The sequence below is a fragment of the Corapipo altera genome, unplaced genomic scaffold (assembly GCF_003945725.1).
Source record: "Corapipo altera isolate COAL_440 unplaced genomic scaffold, ASM394572v1 69, whole genome shotgun sequence".
Lineage (NCBI taxonomy): Eukaryota > Metazoa > Chordata > Aves > Passeriformes > Pipridae > Corapipo > Corapipo altera.
In genome coordinates this window covers 2,572,979-2,595,291 of record NW_020884908.1, presented here as the reverse complement: position 1 = coordinate 2,595,291, position 22,313 = coordinate 2,572,979, and the positions used below count along the sequence as shown (strand labels likewise).

Below are 22,313 nucleotides of genomic sequence, written 5' to 3'. Positions count from 1 at the left end.
TGTAGTTTGATTTTATTTTGATTTTATTTTACTATCAGCCTATATATTATTAGTGGAAGGGACTCACACCTCCTTTTCCACCTGAGGTGTTTCATAACCACAACAACCACCTCAATTTTAATCACACTGAGGAGTAACACCTATCTTTTTTGACTATACTTTGCTATTGCTCATACCAGCAAGCTCAGGGAGAGCCTGCTAAAATACTCACAAGCTCTCCTGTCCTCAAGTTATTTCGTTTATGTTACAGCTGACATACAAAATGCTCATTTTTTGTAGCGCACATGTCATTAAAGCTAATTCCTACCACAGGAATGGGGTTTACTCTTATACTAACATAGCACTACTGCTGCAGCAATGGTTTGAAGAGCGAAGACAAAGTAAGTAGAGATGAAACGCTGCTTATTACAGTGGCAGACAGAACAGGACAAAACAGAAATGGTTTTGGGTCCTTTTCAGTCTAAAGTGAAAAAATATTACAAATGTGAAAAAGGAAAGAATGATTCTAGGAGCAGTACAAGTGGGCAAAGAAAACCTGAAACCTTAGTAAGATTGCCCATTCAAAACCTGTGAATAGTTGAAAACAGCAAAACAAGCACCGAAATAGCAGAACCAAAAGTGACCAAGCAAACTTCCTACACCCTGAATAGGCAATTTGCCAGCTAGGTTTTTGATGTCAGATAATACTGCTGTGAAACTTCTGGCCACAGACTTCCCCTAAAAAAAATAGGAAGGGGCTAGGGGCCAGGCTGCACCCACAGGGGAAGGTATTAAACCCTCAAATGTACCTTGAATTAAGGCAGAAAAAGGAGAGACCATTTCCTTGAGTCTAAATATTTTTTTCTACACCTCAAACGTGAATCAGCTCAGTTTCACTGAAGAAGGCACAAGTTTTTAGCCAAATAAAAATAAAAGTTAACTTTTATTTGTCCATAGGCAAAGAGGTAATTGCTCTGTCTTCTGCTACATGTTATATCGAAGATATGAGAAAACACACATTTGAATGCTAGGTCTTTCTTCTACATAGTAAGCAACAACAGCAGAACAATAATATCCTCCTTCAGCTCCACCATTAACAACATTTTCCACTCTCCAAACAGCTCAGGATGTTCCTACAGTGCTGATTCCTAGACTGCTCAATTATCTTGTAATCTAGAATATTTCTAATCTCCTAGGATATGTATTAAATTACGGCTTGCAGGTATCAGATGTAAAAGGATCTACCAGGTAAGTCCTTCAGTTTTCTAACCCCATTTCCTCTGAAACAAAACAGAACAACTGCTGTTCACTGTTGTGGCAGTAAGTTGTGATGTTAAACAAAAGAAATGTAAAGATGAACAGATCTATCCTATTATATGAACATAAGAAAAGCGAAGCTACAAAACAGTTTTAGGAAGATGACCATAGCTAGCCACTGATTTTCAAAAATAACCCTGTGTGTATACACCACTGATACAAAAATAATCCAAACAAGCAACACCTTAAAGTGTTAAGTTTTCTTCTTATAAGTCCCAACTCAGGAACCTTAAGTAATGTAGAGGCTTTAACCTAATTTCACATTTTGTATGACAAATACTTTAAATACATAAAAAGTCTTCATAGTCTGAAAAAAGAGTTAACGAGATAGAAACTTGATTTAGTATTAAGAAGAATTTTAAAAATCCCCACATTTAGTCTGAAGTCTTCCCAATACTAATTTCAACAAACTCTGAAGCATGCATCTGTTCCCTACAGATACGGAGTCTGAATTTATTGATCCACCCACACTCAACAATCTTCATGACCTGAAGTAATGTAAAATGAATGTGATTAATTACAAGTCTACAAAAAGAGCTGACTTTGCCAAACTTGTTTTGTCAACATCTTCTTAAATTCCTTATTATTAGCTTATAACTAATATAGCAGATCATACTACCAAACTTTGGGAATCTATTCTACTGTTCCAAAGGAGAGTAGAATAACTCATTCTTCACTTCCTCCCTTAAGGCATGCATTGTAAACCAAAATAACTGTCTCAAAGTTCCAAATAGATAGATTTAACTTAAGAAAATATTTTTCAGTAACACTACTACCCTTTAACATGTTTTCAGGATAATTTACCAGAGCAGTAAGAGAAACATACTCCTGAAAATACAGGGGAAAAAGAAAAAAAAAAAAGAAAAGAAAAAGTTTAAAACCCCTTTTTCTAAAAGCACTGGAATTCAGGATACGGCTGCTGGTCAATTCTCTATCCGACAGGCTTTCAACTGTGCTACAGCCAGCCTTCTGAGTTAACTCCAGAACTATGCAACTTGGTAACAAAACACTTGTGAGAGCACAGTTTAAAACAAGCAGTGCCAAGACAGAGATAAATAGTGTGGTCTTACTAAAAGTAAGACAGTGAACTGGCTTTAAATGCAATAAAAACAGAAATAATCTTCAGCTACACAGCATCTGCCAAACAGATGAAAGGAAAAAAATTCTTTACATGCTTTAACAGCATACAAGTAGCCAAAGATAAAAAGACCCACCACATTATAAGAAACATTAAATTAATACAGGATATTTGAAATTGATCTGTTTTACAATATATGGATCTATTTTACTATATTGATGGCAGGTAATTTTGAATTCCCAAACTGCATTCACAATTCAAGCTCCTTCAGTTCTGTCTTTTCCCTGCTTCTCTCTTAGGCCACAGCCATTGGCAAAAATGGTCAGCATGGATGCACATTTCACTTCTCTCAGAACACAAAATGAGTATCATAAAAAAATCACAGAACAACTCAAAAATATACACAAGGTTTTCAGCACACATCTTGCTTCATTCTACAGCCCTCACTGAGACAAGTAAGATTTGTCCTAGAGCAAAAGAACCTGAAAATTTGTATGCTTAGGCCAGGCTGGAGGCAGGCAGACCACTGACGCATCCCTAGCCATGCCAGGATTATGCCAGCACAAGGGACCACTTATGCTGTAAATCCTACATTCCTTTGGGCTGGTGCAGCATGTCCCTGCATGCCTGGTGTGCAGGGGAAGCAGCACTGAGTACTTCTGCTCCCTCTCCCTTGGGCACAAAGGGATAGGACTGCGCAGAGAGCTCTGATGTGATACTGAACCACTTGGAAACCAGCAGCACAAGGGGAAACACTGAGGGACTAACTGAAGTTTACACTGTCCTGAGAACTCTGGAGCAAGAAATAGGGTGAACAATTAGATCCTGAGTTGCTTCTCAGTCAGCATAACACCACATTACGCTTCATTGTTATGCTGACTACATCCAGCAGAGAGTTCTGGAAAGAGCACAAGTAGTAGCTGAGCCTCATTTGGTGTAGGGTGAGGGGTGGGGGATGGAGGAAGGGATAAGAAATATAAAGTAAAGAATTTTTAAAAACCCAACAAAATTACAAAAGCCCAGTCTCTTTCCTTCTCAGCAACCAAAAGACCAAATACTACCAGGAGGTGAGAAAAAGTAAAATCATTCCTTAACAGATATTGGTAAGGGGAAAAAGCCATCATTTAATGCCTGCCAGCAAGGACTGGGTGATAACTGATGATTTGGTTTTTTCGCGTTTCCCTCTTGTGCACTTTCCCTCTTGTCAATCAAAACAATCTAATTCCTCCTCCATCCCAACTACGTCCATGACTACTTGGGACCCATCATTAGTCCCCATCAACACATTTCACACTTTACCTTCCTTTTTTTCATTACGCTTGCTCAAGCTAAGCAGGTACAATAGTATGTCAACAAGATTTACAGGTCCCCAAAAACCACAGTCTTCCTTCTTCACATCCACTTTTTGATGATATAACTTCTCTTTACATAAATCATTTCCGACATACAAATTTGCAAGACAGTCAACTTGCCAAGTGTCTTTCTTTGCTCAACACGTCTTTCTAATATCAGACACATTTTTCTCCTTCTCTTCCTCCTTCCTTTAGATACGTGTCTCCAAACATAAGGTCCAACTATTTTCAGAATCCTCAGTACACACTTTAGCATAGGAGTGGCCTAAGCAACATGAAGTCTTTTCCACTTTCAAGTTTTGATAAATCTTTTTCTAGTTAAACCTACCAAATTAGAGGGACGCTTGTTTTATAACTCTCAGCAGCAGTGAGCACAGCACAGCACTCCCCTTACACTTATACACTCACATTTGAGATTACTTCAAAGACTTCTTCCTTTGACCTCATGGAGTACTGAGTACAAGATACAGCATGTCTGAAACAGCTGATACACCCTTTCAACAACAAAATAGTTATTGCAGATAATTAAACAGATGTAAGAGAAGGGCAGGTCTGGTATCGGCCTTTTCAAATCTCCAGATTAATCTCAACATTACCACTACAACTGATGTCAGATCTGCAACTGAGTCCTAGATTGTGTTTCTCCCTCATTTAACAGCTTATAATATGCTGACAGAACAGCTACCAGAGCTGATCTTCTAAATCACTGATCAGCAACTGGGCATTTCAATCTAAGCTTTCATTGCTCATAATGATTGAAATAAATTTGTGAAGTATTTTCAAGGAGTTCAACATCTGTTAGAATTGTAAATACTAATAGGGATGAAAATATGAACACTTCTGTATCAGTCAAGGAATCAGACATGGTGTGATACAGAATTAACCATGTAAGACATGGACTTTCATTCTGTGCTTCTTTTACTAAGTGGTTTGATGGATAAGAAGATAGACTCACTAAAAGACACACAAAGCTTTTATATATCAAGAAGTCATCAAATCTGCAACAGAAGCTTGTTTTGAGAATTTTTCCCTAATTTCCAGAAACCAGCTTAAAAAAGAAATTAATTGAAGAACAGGTTTTCAGTTGTCTGAGTAATAGCAAGATTCCCAACTTCAAACAAACTACCAAAACTCTACTAGGATTACATACGTAAATAAATGGTTACTTGGGCTGTTAATCCCTTTAAGTGTGTGTGGTTGCTGGGCTGGTGTGGGGAGGCTGCCAACAGATGGCAATTTAAGAGTTGATGATTTCCACGGCCTTTTTATCCCCCTCATTACAAAACAGCTGGAGCACAGACTGTTGAACAATATACCTTATTTTTTTTTAAAGAAACTTAGTGTACAAAACAGTCATCAAAGCTTAAAATTTGTTACAGAATTGCATGAGCAGGGACTTCAGAGCTATACACCCGCACTTCCACAGTAGTTCTTTCACACCATGTGCATGGAAGAAATGGGTCTGAAATTTGACCAAGGAAACCAAGATTTCTCTAGGAAATCTCTTTGCTACAAGTCTTCCACAAATAACGAAAAAAATTTGAGTCAGACAAGTCTACAGGAACCTTTGCATTCTCTGTTCCTGCACATCCACAGTGCATCTTTACAAGCCAGCATAGAAGCAATATTCAAGATGACCAAAAAAGGTTTCTAGATTGCTTCCTTTGTGAAGACAAATCTTCATTAAAGACTGTCTGGTTATCCAGATCTTGCTGGGAGGAATTAGATTGCCTTTATCAACCTTAGTTACACAGTAAAGCTCTTTCATTTGAGTGTCTCTTGACGTGCCTTTTACCACAGGCTATATCCCAGGTTAATTAATAGCATGCCACTGAAAATAGTTTGCTGAACTAGCAGAAAAACAACTCAATAAAACAGCTTCATCTCCAAGAAGAGACAGATTCTTCTGGCACTGATTTTATCTGAATGTGTGTTTTGGTCTTTACTGATAGGAAGTGAGACCAGAAGCTTCTGCCACCTTAGCCAGTCTTGGCTGGCAAACATTCTCCTGCCTTAAAAAGCACACATCAGAAGTCCTGAGGCAGATTTCCATTTTGTGCTCACATCTTTCAGGACTTGTCCTTCCGAAGGAGGACTGTGTTCTCGTTGCCAATGCTTGCATGCAGTCTTCATAGTTATTGTGATAACTCTTCTCTGAGCTACTCTCAGGACAAGAAAGGGTGAGCTCTTATTTTCAGTGGAGACTTCCTTGGAAAGAATTTAGACCTAATATAAAGTCTTAAGTGGTTTCACTATTATATACTCATACAACTGTGATCTTGCAGGTGGATTACAAGATGGAGCTCCATGTGTCAGTTCCTGTAAAGTTTACAAAAGTAAACCTCTAATCATTCAAGATCTCTCTTTATTCAAGGTTTTAACAGCCTGCCCTCTTAAAAGAAGTAATTCTTCTGATTCTCTTCGAGAGACAACAAAGAGTGAAAGAGAGAGAAAGAAGACACCAGCTTTCTCTTTCTTGCAGTATGAGAAGCAGCAGGACAGGACAGTTGGTTAAACTGCAACAATAAACTCAGCATTCCTAATAGAGAACACTTCTTACCACACATGGGCTGTGAGCTCGCTGGTAAGGGGAAAAAAGGTAAATTTGCATAGGATATCAAAACCACTCATAATTCACCTACCAAGAAATATTTTGAATAAGTTGATAAAATTCGTATTTATAATGCTAAGTCAAACTTGATCAGAAATCAAGCACCATATAGCAGTTTCTGCTCACATCTGCCTTCTTTGGAGTCTGTGAAGTATCCAACAGAGGCTACTTTCACAGGTTGTGCAACGCATAAGACAGATCTAGTGTCTCATTTGACAGATCATCTAAACCGAATCTTAAAAAAAAACCTCAATCCAAACCAACTTAGATGTTGAATCTTGATGAAATTCTAAATCAAATACATGTAAAAAGTACAAAATATTTTGCCCTCAATAACAAAGATGTGACCCCTGCAGAGCAATGTGGTAAAACAGTGAATATTTTCAAAGTGTGAGCCGTTTGATTTTTCATAAATAAAACTGATTAAGCTTACATATGCATGTTTTTATATAAAGAGATGACTCCTATAAATATGCTGAAATACTAAGATGCATCATGAGAACATATGTTATCTGAGACCAGGTTAAAGATGCTACTGAAGTTCAGTATCTGTGTTAAGCTTTTATTGCTATAAAAAGCAAAAAAAGGGAAGGAAGGGCCTTAAGGATTTACAAATGTTAAAGAAAAGAAAGGAAAACACAAGGAAGAAGAACAGCTCCATACTCAGACCTAGTACTAAAATGTACATTATTAGCAGTATGGCCGATGCTCAGCTTAGAGCCTACTAAACTGGGGGAGTGAAGGAGAAATACTGACTTCTACTCTTCTGAAGTACAACATGACACCACATTTCTCTCAGTAGCTATATAAATGTTGCTACTTGAATTCTGGGGAATAATACCTCCTCTGGTCAAGTTTTCTGTTGCTCACCTTTGTCTCACTTGAAGCTATACTTCTTCAGAGCAGACTGGTCACAACTGCACTGTACTGTACCTAATTCTACATCCCCTTCAGTACCAAAGTGCTCCAATGGTCTCAGATTTATTCATCACTTTTTTTTTTTAATGTTTCCATTCATTTCAATGAGTCTAAAATAATGCAAAAACCCTGTGGTAGATTCCTACCAAAATAATCACCATATGAAACCAGATATGCCACAGGTTCTGACAGAACATGAAGTGAAAACATCCTTTGGGCTGGGGTGCAGCTAGGTACTTACCCAAAGACAACCTAGGAGCAAGTTGTTATCTGGGTTTAGAGCCCAGGAAGGACAAGGCAGTTTACTTATATGACACCTACACATAACCAAGATGTTTCCAGTTCTGTATACATCAGTCTTTAAAAATGCTTACCTTTTCTGAATAGTTCTTGAAGGCTCTCTGCACTTTGATTCAAAATAGCCCATATTTCCTCTTCCTGCAATGGTCCCCCCCGAACCTCCAGAGCCTCTGCCAGTGACACATGCATGTTACCTGGGAAATGAAAGAGACTGATTTAAGACTACATAAGAGTTATCTTCTTCTTGCATGCACTGTTCAAGTATTAATAGCCCATTTTCAATTCTCAAAAATTCTCTAACGTTAATAGAACCCATCAAATATAAATAATACAAAACATTCTCCAAGACGATGAAGAACTTTGATTACCTGCTACCATGAAGAAATAAAACTTGGGTTAAGACAACAACCATCCATAAAAATATTGCAGGCTCTAAATCAATAAACTCAACAAGCTGGCATTAGTCCATATGCTATGGGTAAGAGTTATCTGTTTATAAAACTGACTGACTGCTTAGTAGTTACAGATTCATTAAAATAAACCAGCTTTTAACATTATTTTGACAGGTTTAAGCTGTTGTTAGGAATATATTTTCACAGGGTGAGTTTGTTATTTCTCAAAGGCTCCAAAGTTGCTGCTGGAAATGGAAAAGACAGTCCCATAAGCAATGCTTATTGCCTGGAGATCAGCAACTGGCATCAACAGCTTTACATGACCCAATGGTACTGCTGGAGGCTCCTCCCTCTTCCTTTAAATCTCCAGCCAAAGCCTCCCCATCAGCATTCAATCCTGGCTCAGATGTACACTCATGGATATTCACCTAACAACTTGCAAGGAGGACATGCTGACTACCTATATTTAGTTTCCCAACTGTCTAGGCAGTTTCGTGCCTTCCATGTGTTTTTACTTACATATAACCAGGTTTATACACATGTGATGGCAACATAAAAGGCTGAATATGCTGCTGTTTCTATTTGAAAACATGGGTTTTGAAGATACTTGCTGAAGTAACTACCCAGAGCCTTTTCAGCTAGAATTCCTAACTACATATTGAAAAATTACATATTGCTGGCTGCTTTTCAGCACAGTTTATTTTCCCTTATTTCACAACTTGCCAGTTTTCAGCATATAATTATTCTGCCTATTACTAAGCCAGATCTATTTTCGACAATTAATGTTCAAAAGTCATCACCAAAAGATAATGCAAGGGAAAGCAGATCCAGAATACATTTAAAAGAAAGATGAAATCTGAATTCCCAAAGAGAAAAATAAATAAGCCATTCAAAAGGGATATGTCTGTATGGAAAACCCACACAGACTTCTTATAAATGGATGAAAAACCAGAGATAAATGTGTTTCTAGTCAGCATGGGATTCACATACACCTGGCACAGAGTGAGTATCTGATCTATCAGATCAGATTGTGTGATTTCATAGCACAGTCTCAAATTCCAGTATGTATATCTAGAATCAAAGATTATTCAGATTAAAAGATCTCATCTTCTCCTAGGGACCAAAAATAAATGAACTGCAAATGAAAACTTTTTGTGCTAAATATTCTAAAGGAGTATGCTGAGCATAATGCCATCAACAACAATCCCCTCCAAAATCCTTCTTTGTCACTCCCCTTTTCCCCATCCTGCAAAATCCCAAATCCTTTCAGCTGTGATTAAATAGTGTGGACTCTTCTGTAGCAGATATAAGCCAATTCCCCATTTAACAACACAAGAGAGATGATAAGCATGTCTGCTGAGGTTCCCAAAAACATTACATCCACAGTAAAAGAATCCTACACAAAAAAATTTCTCGATCACAGTAAGAAGCCTCTGAGTATCCACCCAGCTACCCAGGCCTCAGCTGTAGCAGTTAAAGCAACAACATCTGCTTTCATATTACAGACAGCAGTAGTTTGAGAAATAATCAAACACACAACACACCAAACCCAAAACATTTCAAATTGATTCTGAAAGCCCAAGAAGAATCCATCAAAAACCAGTCGTTACAAAAGCAGCCACATGAAAAACGGCACAAACTGGGATTCGAGTGGGACTCTTACTGACGCGAATCTGTTTCAGTAACTTTTTAGTAACTTTCTCTGAAACTCTGTAACTTTTCTGCCTGGAAAGTATCTTTAAGCTGCAGTGCTTGTCTGTCACAGCATTGAGTGGGCCAACACCACTGCTTGTAAAGATTAAAGAACCTCTCACAAAAAAACCTTCTCTATCACCAAGGAACTGACTGAAGCAAGCTGGGATAAAGCTGTTGGGGGGCAAATCCATGGTCAGATTTCTCCACCTGTACAGCCCACCTGGAACCAATTTAACACGATGGAGCTGACAGTGGAAGTGCCTCGCACAACACATATTTTTCCCCACATGTTCGTTTGTGTCAGATTTTTTTCACAAGGAATTTTCACAAGAAATTTCACAAGAAATTTTTAGGAATGCTAATGTTTGCAATACACAATTTTAGCAAATATGCTATTTAAGATTCTGGGAATCTTCAGTAGCATCTTGTCCTTTGTGAATACAGAAGCTTAGGTACTTAATAAATACAAAAGCTTTTGGGTTTGTGCAACACCCGAGCATTTGCATAAATTGCAACATAAGGACAGTATCAAGTAATTTTTGTGAGAGAAAAACATATAAAGTTTTTGTAGAATACCACATCAAAACTATAGACTGCCTATCTTCTCATCTAATCACCATTATGTCAGCAGCTATACAGTTGTAGAACATTCCTTTTCATCTAAAATATTATCATCATTTAAAACGTGTATTTAAACTCCTATGTATAAGAACTTTGAGAAAAGAAGTTGGGTGATACCAACAGGGGACAACAGACTAAGAACAGCAATGAAATGCAGGAAAGATGGAATAAAGATGAGTTATCTCTGCTGGGGGTAAACTTTCAGCTGATTTCAACTGAGCAAAGAGGAGGTAATCCAAGGAGAGAGGGTGAGCAGATTTCAGGAAGGCACACAGAATTCAAAACTGCAAGTAAAACAAAGACTCTTCTCTTGTACAAACAGTACAAGCGAGTCTGTTTCAAATATCCAAAGATGCTCCTGGCAGTCCCTGTGTTTTCCAGTGTTTCAGGTTTACTGGCAAAGAAATCTAGATGCACTGGCAGAGTTCTCAATGGACTCTTAGTCATGTACCAACAGGCCATTTTTCTTGCAATGTTCCTCTCCCTGATGGAATCCTGTCCCCTGCTTCTTTCACTCCTTGTAATGAGAATGGACAGATTAAAGAACACTGAAAGGTGCACCAAGGATGAGTTCATTTCCCTTTTTCTTGGGACAGCGTTACGATGGCATCTTAGTATGAAGCCACACCAACACTTTGCTGGAAATGGGATTGAGAGGCTTACAAAGTGAAGCCCATCCTGTTTCTGAACCTTACCTCATGACGTGCGAAGTCCAGATGCAGTCATGGTCAAGGGGCACACCAAAGGGTTATGTGGTGATATGAACTCCACATGAACTGTTAGGGCATTACCCATACACACAAAAACCATGCATGATCAGAGCCACTGAACATCTGAATGGGGACACTCAAACAGCACAGAGCACAACATAGTGTCAGAAGACAGTGGACAAATGAAAATAGTTAATAATGGAGATGCACAGACATGAAGCTGGAAGGTTGCTTTCTCTGGGACAGAATTTACTCCCAGACCAACAGGAGCACTCTTTCCACAGGAAAGGAATCGTGTCATGTGGAGGCAGCTTTTATGCTCCAGGACAAGAGAGTGAATTCAGGTGTAAATCATTTGTATCAACAAGCTCTGAATGTGATTTCTCACCCTCTACACAACTCAGCCCTAAGCCATGCAAGCAGTGCAGTTACAGGAAAAAGTGCTGCTTAAGTCAGAGGCCTCTCCTGTATCTCAGGTACTTCCTTTAAAAAGCCTATGTGCCTCATGAGGAGCAGCTGACAGCTCCTCCCTCTAGACAGACAACTCACACACTCCCTGATGAGTGGGATGGGTACTTCTGTCTCTTGCCTGTAAATCAAGCTCAGTAAACTCCTCGTCCCTGCACTTTAAAGTCCCAGTAACCCACGTTAAGAGCTCAACACCCATGGAACACGCAAACAGTGCCAACAGAGCACATGAGGTGGCCTCCCACTTGCTCTGTCCACAGTACAAAGGAAAGCACATCTGCAAGAGATACAACTTCCTACAACTTGCAAAGTCTCCAAAACACTTTTTAATTATGTATGCAAAACAGAAGTTAAATGCTCAAAATTCTCATTTCCTACAATCACCACCATTCTTCCTTGCACATTTAAAATTTGAAATTGAAGGTCTCTAAGAGCAACCAAGAATTAGGAAAATTTTAATGGCCTATTCTTTCCAAATTTCATTGAACTGTTGCCAGCCAAAATATTAAAAAGCTATTGCCAAAACTGTGATTAATAAAGACTGTAATAGCAGCCATTTTTGACAAAAAGTTTCCAAAAACAGACTAAAAGTCACACTGCTTCAACTTAACGGATGCTTGACAACTTTGTGCTCTGGTACCAGTAACACATATCCCTTGCCTTTTTCCTTACCATGTGCATCAGCATTTTTCCCCACATTGTAATTTCAGAGTGAAAACTTTCGTCAAAAGCTATGTTTTAACAACTTCAGCTAACTGAAATGCCTGCAATCCCCCATACTTGACCCCCATACTTGATATCTCATCAGAATATGCTGCCAAGAAAGATGGAGCGCAGCTGCTCTAGGTATACACTCTGCAGATGTTTTTAGATATGCTAGAGGTAGTGGAAAAAAAAATCTAGAATATAAAAACACTGTTAGAATCTCTAGATAATCGCATAAAATGCTCTGGTATTCATTTTTATCCTTCAACAAAATTTAAAACAGAGAAGAGATAGCAAGAAGGCTCTATACACATCCAAAATACTTTCTGTGTGAAAAAGCCTACCTTATTTCTTCCATAGAAAACACTGTTACCTGACTTTATCTGCCCCAAATACAGGCAATATTGCCCCTTTGCCCCACAGGTATACTTAGGCAAAAAGTGGCAGTTTCCAAGGACCACTTTTCTCTTAGCAGATAAGCCAAGAGCCCCTTCTAGGCCTCTTCCCTGTAGATGGCAATGCCTGAAGCAGAAGAACCTTTAACAAGACAATTCTGTCCAAGAGAGCCTCTTAAAATTCACCTTTCTCAGGCCATGATTAGCAGCCTGAAAATAGAACACTGACACTTTCATTCAGCACTCACTGAGCTTGAAGTGCTTTCTGAAAGTACTCAACATGCACAAGCCTCAGTGACACTGAACTGGAGTTAGACCTGAACAGTTCTGAAAGTCTGGTCTCTCCCACTTCAGAACCTAAGCATCTTAAGTCATTACCATGCCCTCTAATTTCAGAATCCTGGCATCTATTCCATTTATTTACATTGACCCACATCTTACACCCCCGAACAAGACCTGGACTACATCTACCAATTACTTTATCCCCTATAATACTGTTGCTGAAACTGCACTTAAGTGAGGAACCCTGGAGCCAAGTTAGAAAGCTTGTGCTTCAGTAGTCTTTGAAACCTTATTTTCAAATACACACATAAAATGTGGTTTCCTATACCTGCAGGTCTAATTTGCATAGACAGTCCAGAAAATAAGGCATTATTTGCAAATAGACAAGTCAAGCATGCAATCAAGGCACATATACAAGCTAATCAAGTCAACAATGTTTAAAGAATTATTTATTTTTTTTTAGAATCCTGCTCTCAAGTTAATTACTGCACATTATTCTCAATTACTCTCTTAAAGGATAAGGAAACAAACCCTTGTGTCATAACTATTTTTCTCATTTGTCCTACAGATACAAAGAGGGGACAAAAATCCCCACCAGATCCAAATCTCATCTTCCAGCTCTTTTTTAAGTCTCTAAAGACATGCCCAGAAATCGGGTGAACCAAAGTTTTTGTGAAAAAATACACTTTCATGGTGCTTTTCATTCAACCTGCTACCTGATAATAACATTATTTTAACACTATTCCTTTCTCCTTCATTTTGGAGAGGTCAGCAGAGATTAGTATTACAACCCAAGCATTTTTGCCCTCCTCCCCACTGTGGAAGGGATTAGCTTCTTCCACTCACATTTTTCCTTCAATGTTCTCCTCTTTTTCTCTCCTGCAAGCAGACAGGATGAAATGTCAGCAAAACAGTCTCATGCTCCTGGGCAAATTCTCTAACTATAACCAAGAAAATTTCTTGAAAACTGCATTTCCTCTTCAAACTGATAGCCTGCTGCTTGAGCTCAGACCTCCTAAGTAAGGAACAGAAACTAGCTCAAATCTGTGGTAAAACACAAAGAATGTGAGAACGCTCCCAGAAATATAAATGTTGGCCTTTTATTTGAGCATACACAGATGAACAGATGAGATGTTAGCATTTCTCCTTTCAAAGCCTTAAATCAGTCTTACATTCCCATATCTGAAAGACAGAAGAATGTGACATACTGAGAATTTTGGCTCGCACCTCCAGGACAAGCAGTGTTTATTTTACTCAAAAGTGCTTGCCTTCTTTCCTTGAAGGTGGAAAGAAACCAGCTTTTGGCACTGGACTGAACTCCCAATGGAAGACAAGCAAGGGTTAGTGCTGACTTCCTCCCTTGCTCTTCTGTCTCTCTATCACCAGAACCAGATAAACTTGTTTATCTGAAGCTTCGTGTAAGGCAAACTAGTAAATCCAGTCCAAAATGTATATAATGATCATGAAAGTCATGTTTTCTAGGCAACTGTAGAATGCTTTTTTATACATGAGGGTAGCTGATGTTTCACATTTGATATTAAAATTTTATTCAGGAGAGTATATAATTATCACTACAAAGTAAGCTTAATCCACATAAATCGCAGCATGACTCTTGTATCCCTCTCTTTGTTTAATTGTCGGTGTAAGATTCTTGGGCAACTCCCTTATTTTGCTGTTGATCTGCTCCACCTTGGAGAGGCATGTCTCCTTGATGCATTTCTCATACTTGCAACTTTCATTTTAATTGCTAAGTAGAAACAGAGGACCTGTGACTAAGGTAAGCTTTAGAAATGAAAAGCAAAAATTTCAGGTCTACAAACTAGCTTGGCAATAGTAACATTTTCAAATAGCGGATGAACCAATAACACCCTCATTCACACAAATTCACAGATGAAACTCTTCTAATGACCTGAGATAACCAGAAGCAAAACACATCTTACTATTGACAACATAATTCCATTATGGAGTGATGATATACTGTCTATCAGATAAATGGCACTAAGAATGGTACCTCCAGCTTTAGTCCAGCAGTTATTCCATTGTTGCATGCAAGAGCTACACATTCCTCACATACTATAGAAAGGTCATGACTGAAGGTCTGTCCTTACTTGCAGCTCTCAGCGCTGCTGAAGAGGGAATCAGATCTATTGTCAGGGGAACAGAAAGAGTAGCAGGCACATGATTTAAATACATGGAGTCACTAGGAAGCATTATTCTAAGTCATTAAGTACTACTTCCCACCATCTGTGGCATTCTAAAGCTATCTACAAATAAGACACTGAGGCTCTGGTGAGCAAGTCAAATAAGCAGTGGCAGTTGTACAGTGACTGCTTTTTCATTCACTACAATATTATTTTCTTTATAATCAATCCACAATGTTTGAGAAGAATAATGCTCAAATACTTAACACCAAGATATAAACTACCACAGCCTGGAAATTCAGTGACTCTACAAGTAAGTTCCACTGATTTAACAGGTACTCATAAAGTCAGTACTGCACAGCAGATAACTTCACTAATGGATAAACTTACTCCAGAGTAGATTTTGAAAAGCTTAGTTTAAGGCCTCTTCTGTGGTAATGAAGTGATACAACTTTTACTACATTAGATAAATTCTCTAGTACAGAAAGGTTCACATTCAGTCAGATGTTAATCCTTTCAGTCTCAGTAACAGAGAAAGGTATTTTGCTTTATAAATGCCTCTTATTGGTAAGACAGCCCCTGCAGTAACGTAATAACCAGTATAACGAAGGCAGCACAACTAGATCAGCAAGAAATTAAGCCAAGACAGTAAGAATTCTTTATTTCCTTCAATGTGGCACTAGAAAGTCTTCCTGATAGGTCTAGAAATACTAGGTTAATGTGTTAATACTGGGGTAGGGAGGGGAAATCATTAATACCCACCAACCTTAGTAATAAAGAAAAGTGTTAGGTTTGTAGTATATTTGTAAGTATCTTAGAAGTCAACATACTCTTAACAAGTATAAAGACTGCCCCTACCATATGTTACTTCAAAGCCAGATTTTAAATTTATATATTCATATCTAATCCTTCAACAAATGGATTTTGCTGTCATTATGGTGAGTGAACTGCATGGCTCACTTGGGTTTTGAGACTTCTTCCTCTTGAGGGAGAAAGGTGGATTTGAGCAAAACAATCTTTGTCAGCCTCATATGTTTGACTATCAGACATTTTGGAAAAAGAAATTAGCAGAAGAGATACCTCACTATGCCACCAAAGCAGTTTCTCCACAGTTAGAACAACCTCACGTATGGCACTTGAGAAAATGCATTAGTTTCAGAAACAGTTCTGTTGTGTTCTTAGTTTGAAAGCAGCACCCTTACACACTGATCACAGGAAAGTGAGCTGCTACCAGGGAGCATGACTTGTGTACTCAACCAAAATGCATGTCTGGTATTCAGAGTACAGTTCAGACTAACAGCTACTTCATATGTCCTGCCTGGGAAGGAAACAATACTCAATAAGAGAAATAAAACTGGCTGAGTAACAGAACCAAGTTTGAAAATGACATCTACCTGTAGCTGGTTCCTCCAGCACTGCTTTACCTTACACATATACAGGTAGAGAAGCTGTACTACTACAACACAAGGATTTTTGTTTAAGTAATCATTTAGTTTAATATGGAAGCTAACAAACTCCCACATGGATCACCCCATTTAGCAATATTTCTAATATACTGCACTTGCGTGTTTGTTTGGTTTTTGCCATGTAAATTATAATTAAAAAAACAATAATAAAAGTTACTACCTAGCCAGTATTGTCTTCAGCTAATCAGTTGCTACGAATGCTCCAATGGCTTTCTTATCCAATGCCCTAAACTGAACTACATCCTCATACACATTTTTTCTGCTTGTGACTTGGTGGAAACAGTTGAGGAGAGTCCAAATAATTACTGATGGAGATAGATCATCTCCCAAATACAACACTCTTCTCAGACATGATCCTAAATGATGGTTTAGTTTCTGGTAAATGTCAGGAATAATTCTGAAGGAGCCCTACAGCTGGGGAAGAAGTATTGTCAAACTTAAGGATTCCTGAGGTCACTATCCATCAGGAGGGTCTATTGTGCACCATTTTTGCAGTCTTCGGTGCTCAAAAAAGTAATATTCCCAACTCCCTGGAAATGTAAACTTCTTTAAGCAACTACATAGGCTCTACAACACAGGCAACACAGAAACACAGGATTTGCAGCAGAAAAAATGTGTTGCCTGCTCAGTTAGGATTTTTTTGGTTCATTTCTGGTGAAAAAAATAAAGATATGGCATAAGGAACAGAACATTGCAAGTTCTGCAGATAGATGACACCATGGATATCTTATCTGTGAACTCACCTGTCTGGGTGTAAAGCTATTATTCACACAAGTGATGACTAATTCTTATTGTGAAAGTCTGAATTTCTACCCTGAAAAACAGACAAGATGGAACATAGGCCTACATTTCAGCTGTCAAGAAGTGTACACACAAGAAAAGCTATGTCTTAAGGACCAAGGCATAAAGTGAGAGATCAGTGCTCTGCTTATCTGAATTAGCTTGAAATACAAGCTAATTCAAGCACAGTAGCAAATTATCAAGAGTACTGCATTTTCTTCACTCTTCTGTAGCAGGAAAAAAAAAATAATTTTGTTCTCAGAGAGCTTTTCTCTACTCAGACATGGTAGTACAGGATGTAAGATTTATAATTTTTACATGCACCAAATGTAACTTAAATTGTCTATGATACATTATCCTCCTATCAGGTGTGAAAATCTTCATGAAAATTTATGCTAAAACAACTTAAGCAGGGGGAAATCAGTGACTAACTTTATATAGCAACTTCATACATTTCCAATGCAGAACGAACTTCTAGAGAACTACCTCTTCATAACTGAGATACCTGATTGTACTCTATTTCTCATACTAATACCCCATGAGGAAACACAGACACTTCGAGGAAATGGCACAGCTGTGAACAGGCAGCTGGTTGGATTTGACTTGTCCATGGAACAACAAGCAATAAGCTCCTGCTTCAAATTAGGGCAATCTGATTCTAAGGAAATGAGAAGCACTGGCAAGTGAGTTTACATACCTGGCTCTCTGAACTTTCCATCGGCCTTCAGGAAGGATGTGCTTTTTATAGTGTTCACTCTTTGATAAAGAGTGTGTGGTGTCCCCATACATATGCATATACATGTGCATGTATTATGTTACCACCCATCTATATAAAATGTGTATGCTCTTTTGTGTGCATGTATATATTTCATATAGACTAAATAATTCCCTTTTGTTTTAAGTTTCTGCTTAAGGACAGGATAAAAACCCCGAAGGACAAACAGACTTGTAAAAAACCCTGAAGGACAAACGGCCAGAACACTGATCTATTTTGGAAAGTCAGCAGGAACTACCTGAAAGCTTTGTTAGAGGGTCTCTAGAGCCTATTAAAGGATTTGGCCAAGGCAGATTTAAATAAGATTCTGTAAGCATTTGTAAAAAACAGATGGGGTACCAGCAGATGGCCTGCAACTCTAATAACAGACCTCCATCTGTCCAGAAACCAGCTCTTCGCTCTACAGGTGTGGTACTGCAAGTGTAGCACTAACAGGTCTCAAAGGGTAGAACCATTTCCTGAGAAGCACTTCAAAGGCATCCATCATCTGTTTATAGCCCTGTCCTCATAAGAGACTTCACAGCAAGTTCTTCTCTCCAAAAGCGACTAACATTCCAGAGAAAAAGTTACCTATTTAACTGCTACTTCTTGAAAGTATTTAACTGCTGCTCAAGTGATATGAAAGATGTTTCCCTTTCCTGAAGTGATGTTGAGCTGAAGATAAGACTGTTGGAAATTCATTAACATCCTCCTTGAACAGGATACATCTCATTTTTTTCACCCAGGAACTAAGAATGTCATTTAGGTGATCTAGCAGAAAGGTCCAGACATGAACTATATGAAAAAGTATTTGGTGAAATCATTAATGAAAATAACCCAGTGGGATAATAGAGAAGATAACAGAGCTCTGAGTCATACAGTGCAAACATGGAGATTTCTTCTTCTGCCTAACACCTGCTTGTCCCAAGCACAGAAACTGTGACAACTAAGGTGATCATTCATCCTCTCAGATTTCAGATCCCTTGTTTCTGCACTTCCCTCCACACTCAGGCATACAGATATTAATTTAAGACTAAAGCTGTGCATGTTCTCTGCATACACACTCCCAACCAGTAACCAATTTGCAGGACACACAAAAATCTGAGAGAGCGCAGAAAACGTGCCATGTACACTTCCATGCTGTGAAACACCATGGCCCAGAAAATGGAAGACAAGCTTTATAGGAAGGATATTATTCCCTACTGGTTCATTATAGGATTTCCCAAATTCTCAGTCATCTGCTGCTGGTATTTTCATACTGCAGTATTTCTCAAGTTCTTTAGCTTCTCTGTTAAATCTACCATTATCAAGGACTCTAAGTACATTACTTGTCACCATCTTGCAGCTATTGAAAAAATACTGCCTTTTTTTTAAAAGCAGATTTTCTTTATCCAACTATCCATAGCTGATCCATTTCCTCCAATTGATAACACACATCAAAATCTACCTATTGTTTGCCCACTAAACTCTTTAGATGTGGTGTAGACCAAGTACTAAGAACAGTATGGCTTGTGTGACAACTATCACCAACTAATTTAGCAGCATGTATAGAGAGCTATCAGTTCAAAGATTTCACACAAGACATGAAGATTTTTGGTCCTGGATGCTTGTTTTTTTAAATGAGCTCTTTATGGAGGCCAAAACCTTCCCAAGCAGCTTATACCATCTTGTTTAAATCCTGCAATTAGGAGGGTTTAACTCCAGATTAATTAGTAGACAAAGCCACTTGAAGACTTGGAATGCCTATGGTTAGGAAATCACGATCTTGCTCCAAAACATGAGTTGACACAGCACATATGGCTTTGTACCAAAATCATAAAAGTTAATCAGAACCTGACCAGTTAACCTGAGTCCCTCACCCTGTCACTCTGCTCACCACACTTCAGAAAAATATATAATTATATACTGCATGATTCAGTACATGTTTACAAGTGAACAATTGTTAAATTGACTACACTACCCCTTGAACAAATTTCTAACACACACCCAATTTATGATTCATCTTAAATTCAGTGGTTACACATAATTTATTCAGTCCTACAGCCATGATATTTTCCATGTCTTAGCTGCCCTCAAAGGTGATGTGATTATTAGTCCTTTTCCTGTTAGATGAGAAAACATGCCATTTCTCTTCCACAAAAGATTAATCTACCTGTTACTGCTGCTCAGCCTTGAATGCTTACCAAACTTATGGTTTCTGAGCCAAGGATGGGATCTGGAGTTACTGTAAGAAAGACCCTCATCACAATGAACATAAGCTTCAGTATCAATTGATAGCAACATGAAAAATCTGCAAGAGTGATTTATACAGCTCCTCAGTACACCTTCCACACAAAACAGACTTCCTGATCTATAGCAAAGACAGACAGATAGCCATGATATAACAGACTTGATTTAACTTCACACACCAGAATGGAGAAAGAACTCCATCTGATCATTATCATTATTATAGCACACCATAATATTTTGGTACTTGGAGAGATTACAGGACAGAACAAGCTAAGGAAGATGGCATTGCCAACAAAACAGGAAAAACAAGCTAGCAGCACCTCCTCCCATGACATAACACCAAGCCTGCTATCACCAAAAAAATAAGAGTTCAGGGAAGTTTTGCTTTGTCTGGATGATAAACATTCACACTAGTAGATGACAGGACAAAGAGCCATATTACACCCTTGGGCTGCACAACAAAGGCAAACTAGCAGAAACTTTTCCTCTACAGGCCTAGAAACTATGAGAGAAAAGCGAGTCACAGCATCATCCCTCTTAACAACATTCCTATGAATAGCAATGGAAAGCTAGACAGACTGAGGACATACACAGATAACGCCCATGTACAAATTATACTTGTACTGCAACAGAACCAATCTCTGAACCCACTGCCCTAGTGAGGGATTACGTGAAAGAAGAATAGAAGGATAATATAACAGCACTTGAATCTTTTATTGATGCAGGTGGACCACAGAGAGTTAGACCAGTTAAGGAATGTATCATATGTTGCTGCCTTCTTAATCAATTTGACAATTTCACGTACAGCAGCTTGACTTTGCAACAGTTATTACTCGGAGACCCAAGAAAACACTAACTACAACCACCTAAAACAAATTGAAACAACAAACAAACACCTCAAAAAAAAAATTTCCTCCCTTCAAAACCAGAGAGCTCGTCTTATACAACACAGTCTGTAAACAATACACCAACTTCCATCCTTTCCATGCCTGTCTAGAACTTTTACAACAATCCAAATTTTCTTCCGGTCCTGAATATTGTACTTCAATTTTCGCCCTGAAAACTTAAAAAAAAAGGATATGGTTTAAAAAAAAAATTATTTTCATTTTCAGTGTATAAATGGCATAAACTTCTAAGAGAAAGTTCTGCTTTTATGAAAAAAAATTGCACAAATCTGTGTCAGAAAAGAGATGGGATGAACCTCTTCAACTCTTATTCTGATCTTCCATTCCTAAATAAATACTTCGGAAAAGATGCGAAAGAGATTATTCATTGACACAGCACATGGAAAATTCATAAATGTAATGCTTCAAACAACACTTGGGCAGTAGTCTGAAACAGATTTCAAAACTTTCTAATGTTCTAATGTTTTATCAATGGTGTAAAAACATTTTCAAATTTGATACGTGTTGTTTTACTACCATGCACTCCCTATAAACTTTGCTTACAAAATACTGAATTTGAATGATAGTTTATCAAACTGGACCAGTTGTACTGGTTTACCTCATCCTGCATACACATTTACCTGAGAAAAAGCAGTACTAACAATCAGTGAGAAGCATCAAGTGTTCACCACTTACAGAAATACCCAGTCTGGTATTAAAGAAAGGAGTCAAGGAGAAACAAAAAGAAAAGGAGGGAAGGAACAAAATTCTGCAATCTTGAGATTTAAATCTCAGAGATAGGAGAATGTAATGTATTCTCAGTCCATAGTGGGAAGAGCTATCCATAGATTCCTCACTGTGCAGAAGTACAGAAGCTGGAACCAGGACCTCATCAGACAGCTGAGAAAGAAGAATATGTGCTTGCAATAAAGCATATATATACTGTTTCAGCCAAGGAAGAAATACCCAGCTTAAGAGACAAAGTGGCAGTTAGGAGCATTGGTAACTTTCACACAATAATAATAAATTAAAGAATCATTATGGAGGCTAAGATGGCAAAACTTAGGCATCCTGTGGATCATTACTAATCAATTACAGAATAAAAGCACTTTTTCCTCAAATAATTGTTTTGAGTGCTTTGATGATTTGGTTTTACACTACTGACTCTTTTTCATCCTCATATCTAGAGGCTGGATATTATATTAGTCATTTAGGGGGAAATAAATGCATAGGACC

At 38.2% G+C, this 22,313-nt stretch overlaps 1 protein-coding gene across 4 annotated transcripts in view; it reads right to left on the bottom strand.

The window, feature by feature from the left end:
* PTPN13 (protein tyrosine phosphatase, non-receptor type 13) overlaps nucleotides 1–22,313 on the bottom strand; it is a 117,700-nt gene that overhangs the window by 84,314 nt on the left and 11,073 nt on the right. For 3 of the 4 annotated variants that reach the window (XM_027652793.1, XM_027652796.1, XM_027652797.1), the window contains exon 2: nucleotides 7,630–7,749. In XM_027652793.1, coding sequence (XP_027508594.1) covers nucleotides 7,630–7,744 — 115 coding nt within the window. In that variant the 5' untranslated portion in view covers nucleotides 7,745–7,749. Of the gene's footprint in view, nucleotides 1–7,629; nucleotides 7,750–8,937; nucleotides 8,955–22,313 lie in introns of those variants that run through there. The other variant, XM_027652795.1, reaches the window with a different exon arrangement.